Source organism: Amblyomma maculatum, chromosome 2 (genome assembly GCF_055883805.1).
Source record: "Amblyomma maculatum isolate TAMU_Amacu chromosome 2, ASM5588380v1, whole genome shotgun sequence".
Taxonomy (NCBI): Eukaryota; Metazoa; Arthropoda; class Arachnida; order Ixodida; family Ixodidae; genus Amblyomma; species Amblyomma maculatum.
Window position 1 is genome coordinate 34,594,272 of NC_139345.1, and position 25,646 is coordinate 34,619,917.

General features: G+C 46.2%; 2 protein-coding genes across 3 annotated transcripts in view; one reads left to right on the forward strand and one right to left on the reverse strand.

Moving 5' to 3' along the window:
* LOC146198332 (3'-5' RNA helicase YTHDC2-like) overlaps nt 1-4,183 on the forward strand; it is a 67,972-nt gene extending 63,789 nt beyond the window's left edge. For both annotated transcript variants that reach the window (XM_084593773.1, XM_084593774.1), the window contains exon 28: nt 1,834-4,183. In XM_084593773.1, coding sequence (XP_084449899.1) covers nt 1,834-1,917 — 84 coding nt within the window. In that variant the 3' untranslated portion in view covers nt 1,918-4,183. The remainder of the gene's footprint in view (nt 1-1,833) is intronic.
* On the reverse strand, nt 3,781-21,127 carry Dtwd2 (DTW domain containing 2). Its single transcript, XM_084593782.1, has 5 exons — nt 20,907-21,127; nt 20,728-20,818; nt 18,139-18,438; nt 7,376-7,504; nt 3,781-5,573 (listed from the first exon to the last, which is right to left on the reverse strand). The coding sequence occupies exons 1-5, from the start codon at nt 20,999-21,001 to the stop codon at nt 5,403-5,405; spliced, it is 786 nt and encodes a 261-aa protein (XP_084449908.1). The 5' UTR covers nt 21,002-21,127; the 3' UTR covers nt 3,781-5,402.
* Nucleotides 21,128-25,646: the final 4,519 nt, after the last annotated feature.

Here is a 25,646-nt window from a genome sequence, read left to right on the forward strand (position 1 = left end):
TATTGTGAAAAATGCTTGCAAATGAGAAATGGCACACTGTGAAATAACTATATCAATATTTGGAAGGAAGACTGCTCTTTTGTTCCACTTTCAAGTAACTATTGAGGCTAGTGGCCTGCAAAGTGGGCTAGTTTACCTTTGTCATCTTTGTGTATATGCCCACAAACTGTGCCTGTGCATTTCTGCATGGAATCTGATTTATCTAGATTCTTGCATCCCAAGAAGGTTTTATGATTTAAGCATAAAAGCAGTCTTTTCCCAATGTTAGATGCCAGTTGACAGATTGCCGATCTGAATTAATGCAAAAACGGAAATGGGTCAATACTGCATATCCCAAATTGTCATCAAATTAAGTCATTATCACCTGTGACTGCCCAGCTGAGGTGGCTCAGTGGTTAGGGTACTCAAATGCAGAACCTAAGTATGAGTGATCAAATGCTGGCCACGGCGGCAATTTTTCGATGGAGGCGAAATGCAAGGCGCCCACGTACTGTGTGATGTCAATGCATATCAAAGAACCCCAGGTGGTTGAAATTACTGGAGCCCTCCACTACGGCGCCCAGCATAGCCCGAGTCACTTTAGAATATTCAACCAAACCAAGCCAAACCTGCGACTCTCACAGCTCAAATAGAATAAAGCTACCCTTTTTAAACGGACACTACAGACAGCTCTGTCACGATTGTTATGTTAGTAAAATTCAATAGTTTGGCATTTCATGGCTTTGTTGTCACATGTTCAACAGCAAAAGACGCATTTATTGCAGAGTTAAACAGTTTTTCTTTCTTTTTTTCCCCCCTCCTTGCTGATGTGATTCAAATTGTTTTCGCCATCTACGTTATGGGAGTTTCCTTGGGAGTCCGGTCCTGCTGTCAGAACCGAACGCCTCTAGCTCTGACCACATCCGTGGCAGGGAAGAACAAAACACCGAGGCACAACCGGCGGGCCAAGCTGTTTATTGGGAGTGCCCATTTTCATCCTCGGTCATAGCAGCAACCATGCGCTCCGGCGTCGTGACGTCTCTCTGCATGCCGATGTTATCCGTCGAGATGAGAGCGCAGGGGGAAAGAGTGGCCTCCCGGCTCGCTACGCCAGTTCTCTCAGCCCCGCCCTCTCCGTCACAGCTCTGGGGGAAGGAGGCCAAGAGGAGAAATATAAGGGCTCCCCATGAAAAAGAGAGGGGGGGGGGGGGGGGTTGCTGCGTCATGCGGGCGAGGGATGTGTTGAATTCCCACAACGTAGATGGGCAAAAATGGTAGAAACCATGATATAAACACAGGCTCTGCGATTGCTAGCGCACGGCGAGCGGTGCACTCCAGCAGCAGCCAAAATTAAACCCACTGTTGGCGGAGCTCTCGCTTCGTTTGCACCAGCCATAGATCCCATTCCTGAGCTCAACAATGAAGCTCTCGCAGCAAATGCTGGCCTGCAGTTCAGCGACCTCTTCGCCCCCATGGAGCGTGCAATGCTGAGTTGAGACGGCTTGACTAGCAGGATATCAAGAATGTCCGAGCACCAACGAAGTGACACAGTGACTTTCAGTGGTTTAATTCAGACTTTTTTCCGCTGTTTCATGCCTGAATTTCAGTTTTTACTGCTTCCTAGATAGCAGCTAGCATGTCCATACACAAAAAGAAAGTATGTTTGTGCACGGCTTAAATGAGGGCAACCATTACAATTGGCGCCCTTTTGTTAGGGTAATTTGAGCGCTGGTGACATCTTTCATTAGTGCAGCATAATGAGAGCCAGCTGCTCAGTGCCCACGTGGCATGCAGGGCCTGCTGTTTTGGTACTGGTACCAACTCTCAGTGCATTGATGCGATGTTTTGGTGCAGGAGCTTGAGCCTGCAGTTGGTGAGGCCCTTTGCCATCTTTGGGATGGCCTACCCGATGATGCTGCCAACATCACTCGACATTGAGGACCCACTCAGAGCGATCAGCACCTGCCACCACTGAGACTCAGCGATTTGCTTTGTGATCAAATAATCGGATTGGCAAAGGGAGAAAAAATACTAGCACTCATTGGCATGTACTACCGAAATCGGCAAGTTTCCCTCAAGTTAAATGTTAAAATTGTAGATTGTCTCACCAGTTCGTGTGCAAACCTGGTAAAACAAGTCTTTGTAGCTGAGGTTGTTTTGTCTTGAACATCTTCATTTTCCAGCTTTAGTTCACCTACACCACAGAAGTTAACCTTTGTAAACTAGCAACACCGATGTAAAATGTTTATCATGTAGCATGGCACATGGCATGAGGTCTCTAGCCCTGTGTAATCTCAAGTGGGCAGGTTGCAGTGGTGACAGTGTTTATACATTTGACGATGAGAAACTGAAGTTGCTTAAAATGTTTTGGTCATCAAGACAATCTTGTATTCACACTTGAGCCAACTGCAGAACACCAAAGTTATCATTTGGCCAGTGCTTTTGTCACTGTTAAGTTTCTGCTGGATGGCTGGTAGTTCTCTTATTAGTGAAATACACTCTGCTGTACCCATGGTGCAAGTTATTGTTGCTCATAAATACATGCCTGTGTGAATAAGCATGATGATTAAAGATGAAAAACAGTGGGTGCAGTTATTTAATAAATTAATAAGCAGAAATATAAATCTTGAATTCAAATTTTCATGGCAATATTTGTGTTTAAGTAATACAGAATACATTAGCCAGCTTTAAAGCAAAAAAGAAAAAAGGAAGAAATGTGGTTTGCATATTGGTGTCTGTCAGCTTTGAATAAGGAAAAGGAAAGAGTGATGTTACTCCCTTCAGTGTTGATTGTCTTAATAGGTACTGTATACATTGTGTGTTGCTGTCTTTTTATGATGTACTATTGGTGTTCCAACTATCTAGATGCAAGTTATGGCAGATAACTTGAAAAAGAAATCAGGAGCAGTCCACAAAAGCAAGCACGAAACTACTGCAATAAAAGATTGGTCATTCATTGCTCTGCAAATGCACCTTATAATTGGTATGCCTGCTTGCAGTGCACTCAAGATTGTGATGATGCCACCAGATTCTTAGCTTCTGCAAGGCTGACAGGTCACAAATTGTCACTGGTGTGTGTAGCTTTGTACAGAAGGCTGCTCACTCAATGCTAATGAACTGCTCGGGTGAGTAATGGCTAAACAGTGTTGTCCTTAGTAAAAACCATTATTTACATTTGAAGTTGTGCTTCTGCCATGAGTTTTCTTGTGGAGAGATGTTTGAACCAAAAAGTTGGCTTGCAGTTTATCATTTCTGGGTGCAAATTCATGTTTGTGATGCATTTTAGCACAATCTGAGGCACGATTTTATTTGGGTTGCTTACTTGCGACTACAAGGACACAATTATTCCTGTTGGGTCTTGGCATGTTCTCACAGTGGCACCTGGATTGATTCTATGCCCTTGTTGCTTGTTGTTGTTGACGACGCATTTCTTTATGCATAACAAAATAATGGTTAGTTTTATTATTTACAAGATATATCAGATTCAGTTCCACTGTAGCTCTTTTGATGCTAGACTGAAATAATGAGTTAGCTTATTGTTGAATACCTAGATGGCTTTGTATACTTACACGCAAGGCCTGCAGAACTAATTTCAAGAACATGTATTACACATGGGCTGACTCGGCCATGTTGTAATGTTTCGTGCTTATATAGCTTGATTTTTTCTTATTCTGTTTTGCTGGACAATGATCATTGATCTGCAGTAAGCATGTCTTTGTCGCATATATTTGCCATGTTAAAACCATCTTGCTGGTTTACAAAGTTGGTGTCAGGTAAGATGTGGCATGCAAACACAGGTGCTGAACAATCCTTTGCCGAGGGTTTTATTATTTTTCCAAAGTGCGCTCACATTGCAGTACACCTGCTTATTGCTGGTGATACTTGATTAGAAATATGTTTCCTTCTTGTCCCGAAGTCTGCCTGTACAGGCACAGTTACAGAGTGCTCAATCTTTCCTCTTGACTGTGCGCCTTGTACAAGACATACTATTTATCTAGTCGCTACCTCTGTGATCAAAAGCTCTGTCTGCACTGTCGATTTCTTTGGCATTGCAAAATGATTTGCTGCTCGATAAGCTTTTTTTACTGTCCTTAAGTTGCTTGTCCTGAACTGTAATGGAACTGCTGCACATTGTTGGGCTTTTCATTGTACATAGCATTCTGATGCAGTCTGAATAATAAATTCAATAATATTTTGTTCAAAATTCCCATATGCTTTTTCAAGTCATGTCACAGACATGTCAGTCAAGCCCAGCTAATGCACCAGTTAACAGTACTTTACTGCAAAGTGCCATTTTAACAGCCTCTGCTACAGGCTTCTGCTTCAAACATGCAATAGAAGTTAAAGTCATGGACAATGACTGTCTGCACCAGTGCCCTTATACAATATTTTAAACCCAGTTGCACACATTTCACTACGATTTCTTGGAACTCGTTGCACGGGCAATGCGAAAAAAGCTGCCAAATTGGGACTTGGCAGTAAGGTTCCGGCAACTGGTGTTTCATCAGGTGACTAAAATGAGACAAAATGCGTGCAAGAACATCCACTTAAATCTGTGTCTTCAGAGCATGCAGTTATGTGGGAGTGTGGCACACACAATCTTTCCACAACACACTTGCATGGTCTGCAAACTGCAGGGTCATTTTCTGCCATCTAGTAATAATGGCAATCACAATCTTTAGACCATAAGCAAAGGTTCTATTGTGAAACCAACACCCCGACAGCCAAAGCGAGACCTCGGGAGGTCGCAGCTATGCCGTGAAGAGGAGCTACAGTCTTCTCATAAAAAAAAATGTCTCCACCGGAAATCGAACCTCCATCCCTCGGATCACCAGCCGAGTGAATAGTGCATCTTAATTCTCCTTCTCTAGCATGAGAATGACAGTAATGATGATGATAGGCTAGTCAGCGGCACATTTCGGGCAAGCGTGTACTCTGCATTGGACACAGGATCGAATAGTATTTGACTGGACTGGACTGGATAGGATTACGGTGGACTGGTTTGGATTGGATTATATTAGACTGGATTGGATGGGATTAGATTGGAATGGAGAGGAGTAAGCAGCCAGGCACACATGCTTCCACTACGTATATCCTGGTTAGCTGAGCTAAGCCCCTGCCAATTTCCAAGCGTAACCATAGCTCCCTAGCTTTCACTAGCCCTCGGTTTAACCAGAGCTAAACCACAACTAATTTTTTTCGTTCCTACGCACTACCAGTACACACTTGTGCAGTAAGTGACTAAAAGTAGCCCGAAGGTCTGCTTATCCAAGCTGTTCAGGAGCATGTGATAAATACTGATCTCTCTCTCTCTTTTTTTTTTTTCCGTAGAGCAAGTTGAAAACAGTCGCAACTGTGTCCATTCAGTGCATGCATTCAACTACTGAATCTTGCTAAACTTGTCACACCGCGCGCACAGGCAGTCACTTCAGGGCATCCTTGAGATCTTCATTACGAGCCAGCTTGTGTATGATGCGCCGGGACAACGGTTTCATGTACAGTCCATTCTGAATCAGAAACTCTTTGCTCTGGTGTGTCACAGCACCATGCTCCAACTGGTGACGGCACAAGGTTTGCAGTGGCCTCGTCAGAACCTTTGAGGGAAGAGATGGGAGAAAGTTATCAGTTAATCTGTTGCTGTTGTTAACCATCAAGCATGCATTCAGAAAACATTTATCACCACTGAAAGCTAATACGCAGGTAGACTTTGTTACAACGTGCGAGGGCTGCTCATTTTCAACCTCTGCGTACAGACACCTGGGCAGTTCGTTAGCACACAGAGATGGCATCTCTGGTTAGGATGGCTACAGTGTTTGCATGCCAAGATAAGTAAAACTGCATCAGATGGTGTAGTTATCTAAAGCTGCAGTATTTTGTTTCTCGTATAATTAGGCGGATGGCGTTATTTTCTTTATTTTGTACGCCTGTCCTAGACACCACCAGTGCAGCCGGGCGGGAGTTGTGCATTATACGTCGCACGTCTTGCAGCAACCTGTTCCCACCGACCGTGAAGGCAGTGCTTCGGCTGTTGCACCTCTTGGTTCTAAATTGGCGCCGTGAAAAGATGTGAATAATTAACAGCTGAAACATTAAAGTGCAAGCATAGATTATTCAGATATCAAGACGACCAGGGACTATATATCATATGGCAGCAAAGAGTAACCTAAGTTGGCATCTCCGAATGATGGTGCCTCATATATCACTTCATCCGCTGGAAATAGGCGATTTTTATGCAATGTAAGCAGTGGCAACAGTGGAATGACTGCTTGAAATCTACAAGCAGGGAGCTCAACAGCACTCCAACTATAAGCAACATGCTTATTCTTTTCCCACTCAAGTATGCATAGGTATATGATGAATGCCAGCAGTCTGGTTATTGCACTGCAAATTTCAAACAAGAAAGATGGATGTGCTTTTAAATTAGTTCCGTTCAGCGTCGCATCCAAGATGATTTTCCGTATGGGGTTATTTGATTTTGAATAAAGTAATGACAACGCTCCCGTAGTACCACTTCACAAGGAAAGCGCAAATGTTATAAATGTTCCCATATCTTTATTCTCTATGTTCTATGTTACATGCATTCAACATGTGCTACAGACTGCACTCTTTCTTTTTTTCAGTGTATTTTGTTCTCTATGCCACATGTTTTTTTTCTGTACTTCAGGCCCCCTTTTAGCTGAAATATGACTGCCGTACTTGCGCTTTCAAGGGTACATGTGCGGCCAAGCATCAGGTGTGAGCTGCTATCAGTCACATGCTGAGGATTATCAGCAGAGCAAAGTTAATTTCATAGTGGACAAAATGGTCTCAATAAATAATCGGACCCAACCCGTAAGGTTTTTCACTTAGGGTGCAACACACATATCCACATTCTTTGATGCTAAGCATTTTTTCAGATGACATGCCCTTTCCTGCGCCGCACTGTTGGAACCTTGAGTAAAACGGAACCTTTTCTCCCACTGCACCCTTCACTGGTCGAGCAGCTGCATGTGTTGAATTTGAGCTCTGAATGTTCCAGGCAAAACTGACTACAGAAAGTAACAGCACAGCACGCAGACTGGCAGGCAGGCAGCATGAAAGCAGAGGCAGGGATACATGTGATGTCACAGTTCCAAAGAGCAGTAGTTTCAGGCGCACCCATTCAAGAGAAAAATGAGGGTCAAGGTGCTCTCCACCGACTTTGTGCTAGGAATGGCGCTGTTTTTAGTCAATCTAGAAATGCCAGCTGCAGAACAGAAGTAGATTGCCTAAAACCTTATTGCAGTATCCCTTTACGCATTCCTTTTTTTTGTGGTCCTTTTATAGTACTTCGCTGTAGCAGTAGTTGATTCCCTCATATGGCTTATTTGATGGCCAGTAATGGTAGATGTATTCACGAGCAAAGAACAAGACTTGCCTCTTGTAAGTGTGGCTTTCCTTCAAGGGCTGCCAGGGCATAAGCCACTGTTTCTACAGTCGAAAGGCATTCACTCGTTGGCTGAGTCCGTATCACATAGTGACTAGCTTGAGATGCATTGACCTGTACCTGGAAAGACCACAATTTGGAAATGGGTCAGTACAAAGCTCAGTCGAGGCAAAAACGAGAACCTTACCTGCATGCGTTTTCACAATTAAGGCACCATAATAGTTTTGTAAAACATTCAATACTGTTTACACTTTGTGGAAGACACCGCTTGAAACCAAGCACTGGACTGAAACCAAGTGTGCGTTGTGACCCACCGGTGGATCACATGTTTAAGCAGCAGCAAAAAGTACTTTTTTTCTTGTAGTTAGGTGGCCTGCGTTAACTGTAGGTTTATGGCACTGGATCCATCACATGCTCCAAGTGGTTCACTTATGTTGTAAAAATTGATGACAGAAATAATGAAAACAAAGTTGTTTCAATTTGTAGTCTTGTACCAAAGATGACAAGCGTATCACTGAATTAGATAGATAGATGGATTTATTGAAAGGAAGGCAGAGAGGTTGGCCAGAATAATTCAAATCTGGCCTGCTACTCTGCACTGGGGAAGGGGAAGGAGAGAAGAAAGAAGGTCATGCTGAAAGGCCTGTGGGTACCATGCAACTATGGTAATATGCAGTTGTTTAGCTGGTAGCTTTTGACAGAATAACAATGCAACAATTGTGAGGTTAAATGGAGGGGGTTTGCCTCCGACTTAGCAAAAAATTCTAACCACAGAAAATTCATACTGGATTTCGTTTTGCTAATGGAGAGCATCCAAGAAATGTCTAGTTCAAATGGGACCCTTCCTCTTCTAACCACCCCCTCAAAGAGCAACCAATAAATTTTTTACCATTGTGATTTCAGCCTCGGTGAAAACAAAATAAATGACAGGACGGCCATAAGTGTGTAATGTAAATGTTCGAGTCTTAGCATTGGTGTGATAGCAAAGATATTTTTATAGGTGACTGCTTTTCTTTTTTTTTTCTTTTCTCTCAATACCCAGAGGTGAACCTGGGCTTGTACCGGACTGCAGTGATATTCTGGAGTGAGCTTATTTCAAAGGATAACTTACAGCAGTGATATTAAACTATTAAACCTGAATGTCTGTTTCTACATGCTGGCTAATGTGTCGTCCGCATTCTTCCACTCTTGCCATAATATCATCCTTCCTCAGTAGCCACCCTCTATGCTGTTCCCTTGGCAACCACCCTCTGGTTGTGCATTCCTCTGCATTCTTCATAACCTTCCAGCCACTAGGCAAAAAATGACAATATAAATAGTGAAAACAAAGTTGTTTCAATTTATAGTATTGTGCTCAAGATCAAAGCATATCAATGAATAACCTCCATAACCGAAGTGGGAGAGAAGTTGTCACCTGCCAGCCTCTTTCCCACTTTTCCCTCCCTAAATGTCAAGGAGGGATTTCCCTCTAACCGCTTTGCTACCTACTAACTGTGGCAAGTGGTACAGCGAACACTGACGGCAGCGTGGAAATGAGTCAATAAGGGCTACTGCTCTGAAGTAGTCATTCGTGCACTTCCAGTGTTCACATGGGTAATTAAAGAGTAACTTTTTAGGCCTGCTTTTGTTTTCAACGACCACTAAGGCTATTTGACACACAACGCAGACTTCTTTTTTTTTTTCTTTTTTCTTTTTTTTTTTCAGTTGCCACCAATAAATAGCACGTACCCTCTGCACTGGTTCAATGGCCTTGGAACTTGGGCTACTGAGCTCAAGTTCACGGGATCAGATCCTGGCCATGCCGACTGATGTCAGTGAGGGCAAAATGCAAACGCAACTTTGTGTTGTGTGATATCAGCACAAGAACGCCGGATAGTCTAAATCAATTAGGAGTCCTCCACAACAGTATCCCTACAAGCCCACAATTTGAGGGCATTAAGCCCCCACGTAACAATACTAATAAATAACGCGAGGTGCCTTGTGGGCTTATTAACACGTTCACTGCGCCGCCCCATTTCGAAGTTCCCAACCGTGTGCGTTGTGACCCACCGGTGGATCACATGTTGCTGCCCTCGGGTGCGGTGTGATTCACTGGTGGGTCAAACTTCCCAGATTGTATCAGTAACCTACTGAAAGATGGGACAAATAACACTTTCTTTCGTACTTTGTAATGCTTATCTGTAAATAGCACTCAATCGCTTGAATTGCTTTTCAACATGTATTGCCGACGAAGCTTTGGCTGGGGGTGTATTTTGAAAGAATCCATTATTTTTTTCCCATTCCCTCTGCCATGTCAGCAGTGTGATAGAAGCATAAGGGGACAGCAGCAAGGGACTGATAACAGATACGAGAAGGTAGTGGGTACCCATGTTGACAATAGCTTTTGCACATACCGCGCGTACTGACTCGCCTTTGGCTATGAGGACGTACGATCGATAATGAAGCCATACCCCTAGTCGCTTGTTTTTGTGAACGTTTGAGCACCGCAGGTTGTCATAAAACAACACACACCTATTCTAGTGGATTGTTCATGAACAGAACGAAAATTCTGAGTGATCAGTGAATTATTATATGTTACCGCACCAGGGGAATTTATTTATTTGTTCTAACTGTGCTGTTCACTTCGTATCGAATAATCATGGTTGTGCAGGTGTCTTCCTACAGTTCTACAACTGTCCTTGAAAAACAATGATGCTTCTGCTATCTGCAAAAGCTCTGCTTTTCGTGAGAACAGAGCTCAGCTGAGAGTTCTATTCTGTTGCAGTGATGTACCAAATGCCATTTTTTCTTTCATGTCTCCAACTATCCTTTCGTTTTCTGGACAGAAACATTTCCAATATACTTACTGTTCATATATAGAAACTGTTGACTGCTGCCTTTACTACCTACCAACTGGTTCTCGTGCATGTGTCAATTCAAAGTGTGGCTGCAATATAGATTTGTAGCTTAAGTCCACTTCTGAGCAAAAACACATGGTAACATGGACAGCTAACATGGAATGGTAACATGGAATTTGGACAGCTTATTCACTTCCAAAACACTTTTGTGAGAAAAAAATATTTGAAATCGTCATATTGTCACGTCTCGGTAGAACACCAAGGAGAACCTAGCGATAGATGGTTTGAATGGTCGACCAGAACAAGTCTTGCGTTCAAGCTTCTTTCACTTCCAGGCTCGCGCTTGTCGTCTCAGATGTCATCTTTTGCGTCGTCTTCTATATGCGTCATTTGCCCCCCTCCTCAGGAAGCATCGTCTCGATGAGGTCAGTCCGAGTTGTACGGCTTCATACGCACAACGTGGACGACGTCTGCTTGTTGCTGGCGTCGCTTTGATGTCGACACCTTGTCTGGCACCACCTCATAAGTGACGTCGGTTAAACGTCGCTGGACCACATAGGGCCCGAAGTATCGCCGCAATAATTTTTCGGAGAGTCCACGGCGGCGAATAGGAGTCCAGACCCACACTTTGTCGCCAGGTTCGTACATGACATGTCGGTGTCTCTGATTGTAGCGTCGTGCATCATGCTCTTGCTGATTTTTGATTCGCACACGCGCTAGTTGTCGAGCTTCCTCTGCACGTTGAGCGAATTCCTCGGCGTCCTGATCGAGATCATCGGTGTCAGCATTTGGGAGCAACATTGCATCCAGCATAGTTGTTACTGGTCGCCCGTGAAGGAGGCTGAATGGTGTCATACGAGTGGTGTCTTGGCGTGCCGTATTGTAGGCGAACGTGACGTAGGGAAGAATTTCATCCCAATTCTTGTGGTTCACGTCGACGTACATGCAAAGCATGTCTGGGATGGTCTTATTGAGACGTTCCGTCAACCCATTGGTTTGGGGGTGATAGGCTGTAGTTTTACGATGACTGGTGCCACTGAGGCGGAGAACGGTCTCCAAAAGTTCGGCCGTAAATGCAGTTCCTCGGTCTGTTATAATGAGTGCCGGGGCGCCATGCCTCAGGACAATGTTCTCAATGAAGAACCGAGCTGCTTCAGCGGCGGTACCCCTTGGCAGAGCCTTGGTCTCCGCGTAGCGGGTTAGATAATCTGTGGCGACAATTATCCATTTATTCCCGGCTGTGGACGTCGGAAATGGTCCCAGGAGGTCCATGCCGATTTGTTTAAAAGGTGTCTTTGGCACTTGAAGAGGGTGGAGTAGGCCAGCTGGTTTTACAGGAGGTGATTTACGGCGCTGGCAGTCTATGCACGTACGTACATAGTGTTTCACTGTCGCCGGCAGTTTTGGCCAGTAGTATCCATGCTGTACTCTAGCCAAAGTGCGGGTGTAGCCTAGGTGACCGGCGGTTGGCTCGTCGTGACACGCTTGCAAAACTTCACTGCGGAGAGCTGATGGGACGACGAGTAAATGACTGTTTCCCCCTGGGAGGAAGTTCTTCTTGTAAAGAACGTTGTTGTGAATAAAGAACGAAGGCATTACTCGGGCGAAAGCCTTGGGCACAACCGTAGTTCGCTTTTCCAAGAAATCAATAAGAGGGAGCAATTGCTGGTCCTCTCGCTGCTGTTGGGAAAGCGTTGCGTCATCTATGACACCTAAAAACGCAGTGCCTTCATCGGTCATAGTGGAAGGTTCGACCGGCGCTCGGGAAAGGCAATCAGCATCCGTGTGCTTCCTTCCAGATTTGTAAATAATGGCCATGTCAAATTCTTGTAATCGAAGGCTCCAACGCGCGAGTCTCCCTGAAGGGTCCTTTAGGTTCGTCAGCCAACAGAGAGAGTGATGGTCGCTAACGACTTCAAAGGGGCGAGCGTACAAATAAGGGCGGAACTTCATAACCGCCCATACCACTGCAAGGCATTCTTTTTCGGTTGTCGAGTAGTTCGCTTCCGCTTTAGATAGGGTCCTGCTGGCGTAAGCAATTACTTTTTCCACACCATCCTGGCGCTGCACCAGCACAGCACCTAAGCCCACGTTGCTGGCATCCGTATGAAGCAGTGTAGGGGCGTCGTCATCAAAGTGTGCCAGAACAGGTGGTGTCTGTAAACGCCTCCGCAGCTCATTAAAAGCTTGTTGCTGTTCTTCACCCCAGCTAAAGACAGCGTTGTCACGCGTCAACGAAGTTAATGGCCAGGCAATTCGTGAGAAGCCAGCAATAAACCGACGGTAATAGGCGCAAAGACCGAGGAAGCGCCGGAATGTCTTTTTGTCCGTAGGTGTTGGGAACTTGGCGACTGCGGATAGCTTTTCAGGATCAGGCCGCACACCTTCTTGGCTAACGACGTGGCCTAAGAACTGCAGCTCCTCGTAACCGAAGTGGCACTTCTCGGGCTTTAGGGTGAGGCCTGCAGATCGTATGGCCTGAAACACAGCTAGCAAACGGCGTAGACGCTCTTCAAATGTGGCCGAAAACACAATCACGTCGTCAAGATACACCAGGCATGTTTGCCACTTAAGTCCCGAGAGCACAGTGTCCATCAGCCTCTGAAATGTTGCTGGTGCAGAGCACAAACCGAACGGAAGCACCTTGAACTCATACAATCCGTCGGGAGTGACGAATGCTGTCTTCTCCCGATCCCTCTCATCTGCTTCTATCTGCCAATATCCACTTTTCAAGTCCATTGATGAGAAGTAACGTGCATTTCGTAGGCGATCAAGGGAATCGTCGATGCGAGGAAGAGGGTACACGTCTTTTTTAGTCACTTGGTTGAGCTTACGGTAGTCTATGCAAAATCGTAAGCTGCCGTCCTTCTTTTTAACAAGCACCACGGGGGAAGCCCAGGGGCTCTGTGACGGCTGGATAACGTCGTCTCTAAGCATTTCGGCCACCTGGCGCTGAATGGCTTCGCGTTCTTTCGGAGCCACACGGTAAGGATTTTGTCGAATTGGGCGAATCGAGTCATCCGTAATGATTCGATGTTTTGTCAAGGGCGTTTGGCCGACCCGTGATTCGGAAGCAAAGCAGTCTCGAAATTGATCTATGAGATCCAAAAGGCGGTCCCGTTCTGAAGAAGACAAATTTGGACTCACATCGACGATGGTTACGGGCGTCTTGCTCATTGGCTCTTCCTGTTGCAGTGAGAAGCAGTGCTGCGCATTTAGGATGCTGTCGAAAAAGGCCACAGTTGTGCCTTTCGGAATTTGCTGACGCTCGTCGCTGAAGTTTGTCAGCAGCACTTCGGTCTGTCCATCGGTCAAGTTGACTAGCCCCCGAGCTATAGAAACACCTCGGCTTAGTACCAGGGTGACTGCCCTTTCGGCGATTCCATCGCCGGTATGCGCCACGTCGCACTTCACTTGAACAAGAGAGCATGATCGCGGAGGTAATGTCACCGTCTCCTTGGCGACGCGTAAGGGCATCAGTGGTACTTCCGCATAACCAAGGTCTCCATGATTCTTGGTGAAGGCAACGACGCTATCTCGAATGCTGATTACAGCCCCATGAAGGCGCAGAAAGTCCATGCCCAAGATGAGGTCTTTGCAACAGTCAGGGAGAATAACGAAACTGCCGACAAACACCGCGTTTCCTATTGCTATCCGGGCAGTGCACTTCCCTGTCGGTGCCAGTAGCTGACCCCCAGCACTTCTCATTCGGTTCTTACTTTACGCAGCGTGTCAGCCAGTTTCTGGCTAATAATTGAAAAATCCGCTCCGGTATCCACTAGAGCATGTACCTCCAGCCCGTCAATAGAAACGGCGAGGTCAGCACTAACAATTTCATCCAGGTTGTTCGTCTTTTTCGGCATCTGCGGCGGAAGTGCAGCAAGGTCGGCGCTGTCAGCTTCGTCGTCGGGGCTGCTCATCTGGTGCGGCATTTTCGGCGGTAATGTAGGCGGCATTTTCGGCGGTAGTGCGGCGATGTCAATGTTAATGTTAACAGCGGGGTCAGAAGCACAGGTTGTCGGCGGTTGCGGCGGTGGTGAGGGGTTTGGCATGAGGTTGCGGCTGTTAGTTTCCCCGGTGAGGGCTCGGGGACCGCTGTCCGCTAACGTCAGCAATGCTACGGCGCATTGGCGAAGGATAACGCTGTGGTGATGGGGAGGAGCGGCGGCGGAAGCCCCGGGACTTGTTTTCCCTGCTGACCGGAGGATCGTCCTCGATTTGGGCAGTGTCGGCATTGAAGTGTTGGCGAGCAGAAGCAGGCGGAAAGGCTTGCCCCTCTTCGCGGTAGCGGCAGTACCGATACACGTGGCCAGGTTGTCCGCAGTAGAAACAGAGTGGCCGGTTATCATAACTGCGCCACCTGTCAGTTCGGCGTGGTTGAAAGCGCCTGGAAGGCGCCCACTGAGGTCCATGGAAGAGTCGCGTCTCCTGACGGCTCGATGAGCTCGGTGGGGCGTAGTCTGGAGGCGGGCGACGAAGGACTGCGGCATAGCTCTCATGTTGCTGCTCCTGGTAAGGTGCAGGGACGTCGGCCGTGAAGCTGACTGGTTGTGGAGCGTGGTATGGCTCCGAAATAGCTGCCGCGTTGTCGACGGGGTGAGACTGGTTACATGGTGCAGACGGTGATAAGGCATACCGAATTTCATTCCTGACGGTTTCCACAAGGGCCTGTGATGACTGAGCCTTCGTAGCCGTAATTCGCTGGAGCTCCTCAAGGACAATTTCTCTAATGAGGTCTCGAAGAGCGGTCCTATCGGTTGCATTCAGCGCCGCCGCAGTCGTCGAAGCACAGTTAACGGGTCGGTTGTACTGGCGGCACCGGTCTTGTAGGGCTCGCTCTATAGCAGTAGCGTCCTTAACGAACTCTCTCACCGTTTTAGGTGGGTTGCGTACCAAGCCGGCAAACACCTGTTCTTTTACACCATGCATGAGATGCCGTAGCTTCCTTGGCTCACTCATATCAGGGTCGGCACGGCGAAAAAGGCGAGCCATGTCTTCCGCAAACATAGCCACGCTCTCATTTGGCTTCTGGATGCGCACTTCAAGCAGGCGCAGCGCATTGTCCCGTCGGTCAGTTCTCGCGAAAGTGTCGACCAGCTGGCAGCGGAAGTCATCCCATGTGGATAAGCTGGCCTCGTGGTTTTCAAACCACATTCTAGCATTATCCTGAAGGGCAAAATAAACATTACAAAGCTTCTGGTCTGCGCTCCACTGGTTTATCTTGGCCACTCGCTCAAACTGGTCGAGCCAGTCCTCCACATCTTCAGATTCCCCGCGAAAGCACTCTGGCACCTTGGTGTTCTGTAGAGTCACCGGCGTAGGGTTGGTATGTGCCATGGCTTGGGAGGTCTGAGGAACTTGGGCGTTTGAGGAGTCGTTCGGTAGGTGACTGTACTCCGGCGCTAGGCCTAGAAGGCGGCGGCTAGCACGATGGACAGGCGTGTCGACGTTTGGGATCCGCTGTGGACTGCCGGAAGGAGTCCTATGCATACCCAGCACCTCCACCAGTGTCACGTCTCGGTAGAACACCAAGGAGAACCTAGCGATAGATGGTTTGAATGGTCGACCAGAACAAGTCTTGCGTTCAAGCTTCTTTCACTTCCAGGCTCGCGCTTGTCGTCTCAGATGTCATCTTTTGCGTCGTCTTCTATATGCGTCAATATTTACCAGTACAAGTGTCACGTGCCATAGGTTTATAATCCCAAAAGCACTGTCTATTTCCTGGCAGTCTACTCGTGCACATTATCGAAATAAGGCAGACACAAACAGCTTTCCTGAGCAAATCTGAACAAAGTGTGACTACTTTCCTTTCCATCACCCTTGCCTCCTTGGGCCTTCTGCGAGCTCTTCGTGACGCATAGCATTTTTTACATCGGCTTCGTGCAATCCGCGCAGGTCTATCGGCCGTTTCCAGCCTATGGACACGATTCTTCCTTTGCGTTATTTCGATCTCATTCTGAGCTGTCCCGAAGAGAGAGCGTGCCAACTCCTCATGTAATTCGATCATTGATGATTTGCACCGTCGAGCAATGAACGAATGATCCATGCATTCACAACAGCAGTTCCAACAATGAGTTCCATAGCCTTTATCTGGTCACTGTAGTAAACGCCCTTTTTCACAGCATTGTAGTTGAGGACCACGCTTGGTTTCATGACTCGCTTACCATTCCTTGATTTTTTCCTGGTATCGACTAGGGTGCAGTCATGCACAGCAACGGTTGTCTTCATAAGAACGGGATGTTTGTAAATCCACTTGACCATCTTTATGCCGTCTTGAGACTCGAAACTGATGATTTCTCTCTTCCTTAGTTTGCCTTCTGTGACTTCTTAGAGGAGCTCCTTTCGGTTAGAGCGGAGAGTGCCACATATCAATATATTTCCTTTCATCAGGCGTGATGCTAGTGGAATGCTCCTGTAGAAGTTAACAACAAGTGTGCAAGTGCAGCCAGTAAAACCAGTCATCAAACTCGCATCTCTGGCATGACTGAAGTCTGTTTTAGCGTCAGACTTTCCGCAATATACTTGGACTCTCTATGCATAGCCCTAGCCCTCTTTGGTGCATGCTTTGTAGAGCTTGACTCCATATATGTGGGCTTTAGCAGGTACGTATTGCCGTAAAGTAAGGCATCCAGGCTAAGGAATCATTGCTTCGTTAATGAAAACTTCTTTGCCTCACTCCAACACAGCACAGAAATTGTGATTCATTTTTTCAGTCAAGGGCCATATACGAAACAGGCGATGCTGCTGTGCGCTCGATTCCTCCTTATTGGCAAAATGCCGGAAGTTTAGCAGTAGTAGAAACCGGCTGCGGGCCATGTTCTGGTGAATGCAGCCTAATCCATAAAGATCGCAAAATCCATAAGGATCCATAGATACATAAAGATGCAAAGTTAGAAGCTTCACAAGTCCCATGCAGATCAGCACACCAACGAACACTTTCATTTCTTGTACGTTTGTGTCTACCAATTTTTTCACACGGAACTTCTGCTGCAGGGCGTTTGAGTCTATGTACTACTTTCCATATCTGTTTATCGCATAGGCCATTATGTTCCAAACGTCATTGGTCAAAAAAAGTGGAAAAAAAGTTCACAGCATCTTTGCTCGCCCAGTTGGTGATAAGCATTGGAAGGCTTCGATAAGGTGTCACACTAACTCTATTCATTATCACTTTCCAGCTTTCAGCAGGCAAAGGAGAGCATGAACAACATCACCATTCCCTGAATCATCAGATTCCGTGTTGCTACAGCAGTCTGACTTATCACCCGACAGTTCAGAACTTTCTAGTAGGTTCTCAAGGCTGTCATTCGCTGCAGAAGTGTTGCTATATGAAGTGGATGTCAAGGCATTTGGGCTGCCATGTGTGCCAGAAAATCCACTTATTCCGCTTGCTTTTTTGCTCTTGAGCGTTGAAGCACCATGGAACTTTTGATGATCCATCCCAAAAAAAAAAAAAAAAAAGGCAACTACAAGGATGAAGGCCATCAGCCTTGATACAATGCACATGCCAGATTACTGCGAGTGCGAGGTGAGCATGTAGCTCGAACACATGTCGTGCCGTCATTTGAGAGCAGCCAGCTTTATCTCCAGATGCACTGCAAACCGTAAACGTCATTCACAACAACTGTAGCTACTGTGATGGCCCTCATGCATTGCAGAAGAAATAGTACCGTCCTCTCTATATATCTGTGCTGCCATCTTTGAAACAAAAATAAAAACACATATTCCTGTTTTTGATGAAGCCTACCACAGCCACACTGTAGGAGATATATTGACATCAGCTCCAGCATGGCTAGATGGCCCTGTATGACCCAGCGGTGGGTCACGGCACAGCGAACATATTAAAGAATGCCTGATGTACAAATTGTGCAATTCTAAATGCAAGACACCCACAGCATAACACTAAAAACACTTGCATACCTGAAGCAAGGAGTGTAGCTGGGGGCTATTGAAGAAGAGTGAGCGAGCTTGGGACCATGTGCCATCCAGAACCACAATGTTGTAGCCTCGTCGTCGCTGCTGGACAGTGGCTAAGGTCTGCACATCTTGGGCTTCAGGGCCAGGATACAGCAGGATGGTGTCTGCTGACGCAGACTCATCAAGAATGTCTTCAAGGGCTCTACAACGCTCTCTAGAGAACCTACGGCCTCGGAGAATTATGCATCGCTCGCTTGATAGTGCTGCTTCCAGCATAGGTGCCGTAGACAAATTCCGTTTCACCTACAAAGAAATGACTTGCTTACATATGAGACAGTGAACGAGGGCCTATAGACGTTTGCATTTTGGGCTCGCTGGGCGCTGCCGTATTGTTCACTGGACAGTCGAGTGCACCCTGCGCAAGCACTGTGGAAGGTACAGCGAAACCGGTTTCAGACTGTCCAGAGAGGAGAAATTTCGGCGACTCCCTCGCCCCGATGCAAAGGTCTATAGGGGAGTGGGAAAATATTACTTTTTCGATACTCAGCTGAAAAAAATGGTGCAGATAATAGCCAAATTGGTTAAAAATCGAATAGTGATGAATCCAATCAAATACAAATAAGTTATTCTAAACCACATATTCATATAAATATTTGATTGCAATCCTGATTTGTGAACACTAGGGTCAGTCTCCACTAGGAGGACAGATCCATAGCATATAAAATGGTCACTAGGAACAATTCCATCCGATTTTTGTTGCAAATAAAAGTCAGCTCTGGCTTTTCTGCCTATGTTGATACTTTGCAGTGAAAAACACATTTGTTGCCAAGTATATTGTGTTTGAAAATATGTTTTTCTTCTCCCTCCACATTACTCTGACTAGTGACATTTAGAATGGTAAAAAATAACTCCTTCATCACTGCGTAGACCTAAACAGCAGTGTACCGTATTGTCTTGACATTGCTGCGGTTTGCAAAAATGGCCAGTGGTAGCGACAAATGTACTTATTTTTTAGATTACAAAAGCTCCCCTTTCAGAGGAAAAATTGAGCATTCTTTGTTTTTAAAATGCAGTAACCTAGCAATAAAACCCAAACTCGGTACGAGCTCAGGGTACTTTTAGCTCTGTAGCTGCTGTGTGAAGTGCATGACAATTTACTTTTCTCGCAACTGATAATAGCAACTAAATGAGCCCAGCATCTTGGTAGATGACAAGGATGCGAGCTGCGGTTCGTGGCCTAAGATACCTGGCATCTTGACAGCGCTAACTAAACCTGGCTACATTCTGCAACATCAGCTTAAGTTGGAGGTCATGTATGAAAGTTATGAATGCTGCCATACAAACGAGCTGTATTGCTGCATGGTATCTTCCTGCCCGCATAAACTGATTGCAGCAGCATCCAATACCGAGTCAGAGTGGGCTTTTTCAAAACAGATCTTGAAGAAAATTAGTTTCTTTTTTCTGTTGAATTATTTGTCCCACTGTGGTGGCTCAGAGCTTACCACGCCCAACTGCCAAAACTGAGGACGCGGTGGTCTCTTCGCAATAAAAACAAAAAGCAATGGCCTGTGTACTGTGCCATGTCAGTGCACATTAAAAAACTCTAGGTGGTCGAAATTTCCAGTGCTGGCGTCCTTTAAAGCCTGAATCTCTTTGGGCCGTTAAACTCTATAAAACCAAACAAAAGCAAATTTCCTACAATTATTAAACAACTATTCAACAGCTATGTGAATACATTTGAATCTTGCTATTTGACTTGCTAATTGATTTGTCCAATAAACTTAATAGGGCGATGTTTGATTTAATACCGGAAACCTTTTATGCCTGCACACCCCCTACATGACTGACATTCTTAAAGAGCCAGCAATTCTTCCATGCACCTAATCACTTAATTCCGATCACTGAATGAGATTCGCCAAATGGCTGTCTGGCAATAGAGCAAAGCAACTAGTAATGCTGACAACTTGAACTGCTACACAACCATAACATGAATTAATGCGCGACTGCCGCATGCACTCCTTTGGGCTGTGCTTTATTATCGTGCACTTTATTATCATGCAGTCGGCTGACAAGCATTGAAGGTCCACTCAGGCGAAATAAAAGTTGCTCACTACAAAAAAAATTTTAAAAAGGGGCAAGATTTCGTTAAATATACAGGCATTGCATTTGATAAAACCGCAAGTGCACAGCGCACAGTTACCTAAAATAAATACATACACTGCGCTGGCTGAGCGTGGAAATGGGAGTGTATAGAGCACGTAACGCGCGAGAGCAGTTTGCGTACGCAATTTTATAGCAAGAAGCTGAATAATGGCGTATGTTTTGTTGAACAGACATTGGTACTGTTTACTTCTTTTGCTATTGAAACATGTCTCGCCAGCATAAATCGTTTTTGTTTGTTTCTTTGTTTTAGAAAGATCGACTGACAACGGCACTAAGTAAATGGTCTATTCGTAATGTTGGCTGCCTGGAGTTGTCAGCGCACGAGCAAACCTTCCGCGCTTAATCGCAATTCAATATCCGACCGCCAGACGGAAAATCGAGCCCATATCTGGGGATCAAAATGAGCCACGCCAATATTATCAATATTACCTCTCCGGGATGTTGGAGTATGTAAACTTTGCTGGCGGTCATAACGGGGCTCTCAGGCAATGAACAGCACCAGCACACTGACGGTGGCCGCCTGCGTGGTATTAAGAAGAGACCCTAATTAGATACAACGGTAAATCGCAGTAAGTTTATCAAAGGAGTAAGCTAAAGTTGCCGCATACCTGCACTTGTTGCACAAATCTCGCTTTGGTGGTGGGTCGGCCAAGATGTTGCCGAGATGACAGAAAGCTTCAATCTCATCCTCGCTCGTAGCCATGAAATTAAATTATCAAGAACTCACACTGCTTACAAGCTCATAACACGAGAACGTTGACGCTTCCAGCAGGACGCATCGCAAAAATGTATGAAGCAATTAAATGGCGTTAGCTGCGCGCCGCCATATTGTTATTTTTTACTTTAGTTATTTATTTTCTTAGAGGTTTTTAAACTTCGCGCTTTTTCAACTGTTGAGTAATAAACTTCAAATGCATATTCTTCACAAGTCACTCATAGCACCAATTTGCTGATTCATAGTTTCAACGCAATTTATGGTTTACATATATATATTTTCTCACAGTCAAGCGTCTGGATTCTCCTGTTTAGCTTTGGAGCTTTGGCAGCGGCCACGGCAGCGGCTTATGGGGCCCGCCACTCGAACCGATCCGCCGATGTTTTTGCTGCGGTGCGGTCTCGCTCGCTTTTTGCTTGTTTCCAAAAAGCGGTGCGGTAGCTCTTTGCGTAATGGTAGTCCAGTACGCCAAAACGGTGAGCTGGAACAGGTAGCTGCCGAGTTGCATGACAGGGTAGCGCTGTGAGCCTTTGTGAGTGAGTTTCTTTCGCGCGAAGCCTAAAGACACAGGACACTGACAGCGACCAGACGCCAACCTCGAGGGCTCAAATCCAGCGCGGACGTGACGACTGCGCCAGGTTTGGTGAGTGGTGCTTAGTGCACGTCCTTCTATGCAACACTCGTTTTCTTCCCGCCTAGATTTGACTAACAGTGCCTGTCGCGCGCGCTGCGCCTTTCGCGTGCTTTCGGATGTCACGATCGTCGCTCCCCAGTGCGAAGCATTTCGTCTCCTACATACGACGTGCTTGCACAGCGACAGAAATAACGATTTTTTTTTTTTTTTATCGCCAGAATCTTTTCAGAAACAAGATCTTGGAAATTAGCGATCATCCCTGTTAACAGCTGAACTCATCTGTTTCTCGCTCCATCCTAAAAGCATTTTATTTTACTGGTTTTGCGGACGATCACGCTCGGAAATCTTGAGCTTCGCGCTTGCTTCAGAATTGCTCGTGCGCGTGCCCGCGATGCCTGAAACGTGCTGGGCCATCGATTGTTCTCGAGAAACACGGGCATCATCCGGAAATTCCAAGGGCTGTGATTCACATTCCTTGTCTTCGGCCGGGGAGCGCGCGATCGCGGGGCCTGCGGATGCAATTTATTAGTTCCTGCCACTCCCCCTTCTCCCTTCTCTTCATGTTTCCTTTTGCTTCCTCTGTGGACCATGGTAGATGGTGGTAGTTGCTGCTGTGCGACGCTTCTGTTGCGCCAGTCTTGCCGCTGTCTCGCGTAAACGACCTCTTGTGTTTAGCTTGTGATAAGAGTGCTACCAGCGAATCGTCCGTGCCCATTACTCCCGCACCGCATTTTTCTTGTTGCCGTTTTTTTTTTATTATTATTATTATTACGATCGCCTATCTTGCGAGCGCTGGTTTCTCGGTTTCGCTTCGTTGCTTAATCGTAAGCTTAATATGAAATTATTTCGCATACGTTGCAGACATGGTTCAGCGTCTTCTGGCAACGGTATTCCTCTGTTATTGGGTTCCCTCTAACGCTGTGAAAGAACCACGGTCAAAAACTTACGGAGTTTGCACATTCTCCTCACTCGTAGAATTACATTCGCCTCTCCAAACACCTTATTGCGTTTGTTATGGTTTCACATTTACATGGCAACCACAGCGTTTATTGCGCCGTTTAATTTATAGAATCGGATGTCTAAGCAGACTGCCTTTCATTCCATTTTGTGGTTGCTGAACATCGATGGAGGAGGAGGACAAAATATCTTTATTTATTAGTCAGCGGAGGGGACCCTCAGTCCAGGGTCCCGTTGGCCGTGGCTGCAGTAACAGCGCAGGGAGCCAGCCATTGCTGGCACTCCGGGCAGTGGTCCTGCAGTGCGGCCTCCCAATATTCCACATAGAGGGGGGGTAGTGGACTTAGAAAAGGGTAACTTGGCACGCCCAAACCATGTGGTAGAGCGTTGCCCGCTCACCGCAATGTGGGCAGTCAGGGAAATAAAGGGAGGGGTACCAGAGGTTTAGAAGAAATGGTGTAACAAAAATATTAGATTGCAGGCGACGGTAAGTTGCTGCTTCTTGAGTAGACAGGGTGGGAGAAGCGGGTGGTAATGTACGGCGAGACAGCCTGTAGTGTTCAGGCAGTTCTGTGTATGTAAGGATCACGCGTGATTCGGCTACCCCGAGCTTTCATGGTTGCCCAATAGTGAAAAGCTTCATCTAGCCATTATACTGATGTCATACCCGGGAAGCAAGGTAGGGCTTTGAAACACTGTTGAGTAAAGAATTCAGTCGTCGTACATCTCTTGGTTCGTTATGTATGAACAGTAGCACCAGTTGTTCTGACTGAAGCTCTGCCTCTGAGGAAAAACATACGAAGCAATTTCCTCTTTCTTTTGAATGTTATTCCAGCGTACACTTGCTGTGGCCAGTAGCCTCAATGGCAGCTGCAGTAGGTATCTAGCTGTTATGAGGCTTTTCTTCAGCTTAAGCATAAAATGAAAGCAGTAGTAGCTTATATTATGGAGACAAGAGAACAGCAATGTGTGACTGAGATGAGAACAGCGATGATAAAGAGTGTACGAAAAAATTTGATGCGTTTTTACATTTAAGCCTTCAGTGACCGCAACAGATATAGCTCAAAAATTTGGATGCCTCTGTGTTGTTTGTACAGCCAAATATCAAAAATGCATTTTGTTTGCTGTTGATTGGAGTGATACACACGCCTCAAACTGCTGCCCAAGTTAGCAACTGCAGGGATTTTTTTTTTTCTCTTCATAACAGCATGGCTTTGGGACTGACTTCATAAGTCATGCGACGGTGGTGGTGCCTGTATTGCTGCATTGATGTTAGCACTTTTGTACTTTTGGTGAATGGTAAGATGTAAAGAACTACAATTGCCTTTTAGTGCTGAACATGCGCATTGAGGACCTCATTTTGTGGGTAAGCTCCATAATAGCATGTGTATAAGTTTGCAGATCTCTCTCTCTCTCTCTATCTATCTATCTATCTATCTATCTATCTATCTATCTATCTATCTATCTATCTATCTATCTATCTATCTATCTATCTATCTATCTATCTATCTATCTATCTATCTATCTATCCATCCATCTATCCATCTATCCATCTATCTATCTATCTATCTCTCTCTCTCTCTCTCTCTCTCTCTCTTTTTTTTTTTTTTTTTTTTTCATGTGCATTCAACGTGGATTAGACTTCATCAGGGTGTTATGGGCATTTGTATAAGTGCACTTGACATTGCATTGCTACAGAAGTAGTTCACTTCATGAATGTGATTGACTGTAGGAAAACTGCATGATCACTGAATGCAAGCGCTTCGTTGTTACGTGTGTTCGCTAATAGTGAGCTGTTTCCTCACATCCGCGTGCGCATTGATCCCCATGGCGCACGAGGACCCGGAACCTATTACTGAACTGTGTCGCCATTAGCACCGCGGAATGCTATACGGGATCCGTTTTACGTAAGAAATGTGGCACAAAAGAAACCATGGCTGCGTTCAGACATATATACGAAGCGCACTCCCGGCTCGACTGGTACGCTGCCTGGGGAGGAGCAGCTTCGCGGTGAATGGCGGACCGAAATAACCTCTTTTTCCGGCGCGCGTACCATCTCTCGCCGGGCATGTGTGTGTATATACGCATTTTTGTTTCTTGCGATTTGTTATCTTTTTTTCGGTCCAATTCGCGCGCGCTTGTGTCAGTTTTGGGCACCGCAGCCCGGCGTTCCCAGAAAGACCGGAGATGCAATATCCGGACGGAGAGAAAGGTGAATCTGCTGCTGGCGGCCTGAAGAGTAGAATATTTTCGTGGCACGACGAAAATGGCCTCAAGCCGCGCCCGCGTGCTTTCCTATTCTTTTTTGTTTTGTTTTCTGCGGGTTCCCTCACGCCATTGGCCTGTGGGCGCGAGAACTAGAGTGCTGTCACATCGCTTGACGGCGCTCCCTCTGCTCAGGAATTCGCCCGACGGGCATCGGCGTGCGTGTTGACGTCCGTTCCTCCCGGTTAAACCCTCCCCCTCTCAACTTCGGGCCGTTTTCGTTTGCCAGGTTCGCAGACTGCAGTCTGTCGCGTGGTGCTCGAGACACCCGCGGGTTTCGGTGAGGCCCGAACGGTAATTTGTCAGCGCTCGACAGGCAGTCTGGCGTGACCGCAGGCGGCATATCGACCAATGTCTTCCCGTACTCATTCGTCGATGATACGAAACTAAAACGTTTAGCTCATCGTTCCCCTACGCCTGCCGGTTGCACTTTCGTTTTAGGATGGCGTGTGTACAGCTGCCGAACATTTTACACGCCATAACCGAAAACTCTCCACTTCAGGTCATTTTTCCTTGGCTGTTCGAAAGCACCGCCAGTTTAACTGGACAAGGCGAGACTGTTTTATACATTTGTCACACGAACACTTCCAATACTAGTTGAACGCGATCTGTATTGATGTTTTCAAAAAGTATTGAAGCATCCTGTGCTACACGATCGTTCTTAATGACCATTGAGAAGCTTCCTTCATGTCCGGCGACGTCCGCTCTCGAATGTGTTTGAAAACTCGATAGCGATTGAGGAAGCGGCTTTGAGCCAATCAGGCTTGGGCTCGACTG

Excerpts from the sequence above, each read along its gene's own strand:
- Dtwd2 (XM_084593782.1), bottom strand. The coding sequence starts at position 21,001 with ATGGCTACGAGCGAGGATGAGATTGAAGCTTTCTGTCATCTCGGCAAC. Across the intron at positions 20,819-20,906 it reads GATTTGTGCAACAAGTGCAG|GCGGCCACCGTCAGTGTGCT; the intron begins GTATGCGGCAAC and ends AATACCACGCAG. Across the intron at positions 7,505-18,138 it reads AGCTACACTCCTTGCTTCAG|GTACAGGTCAATGCATCTCA; the intron begins GTATGCAAGTGT and ends TGGTCTTTCCAG.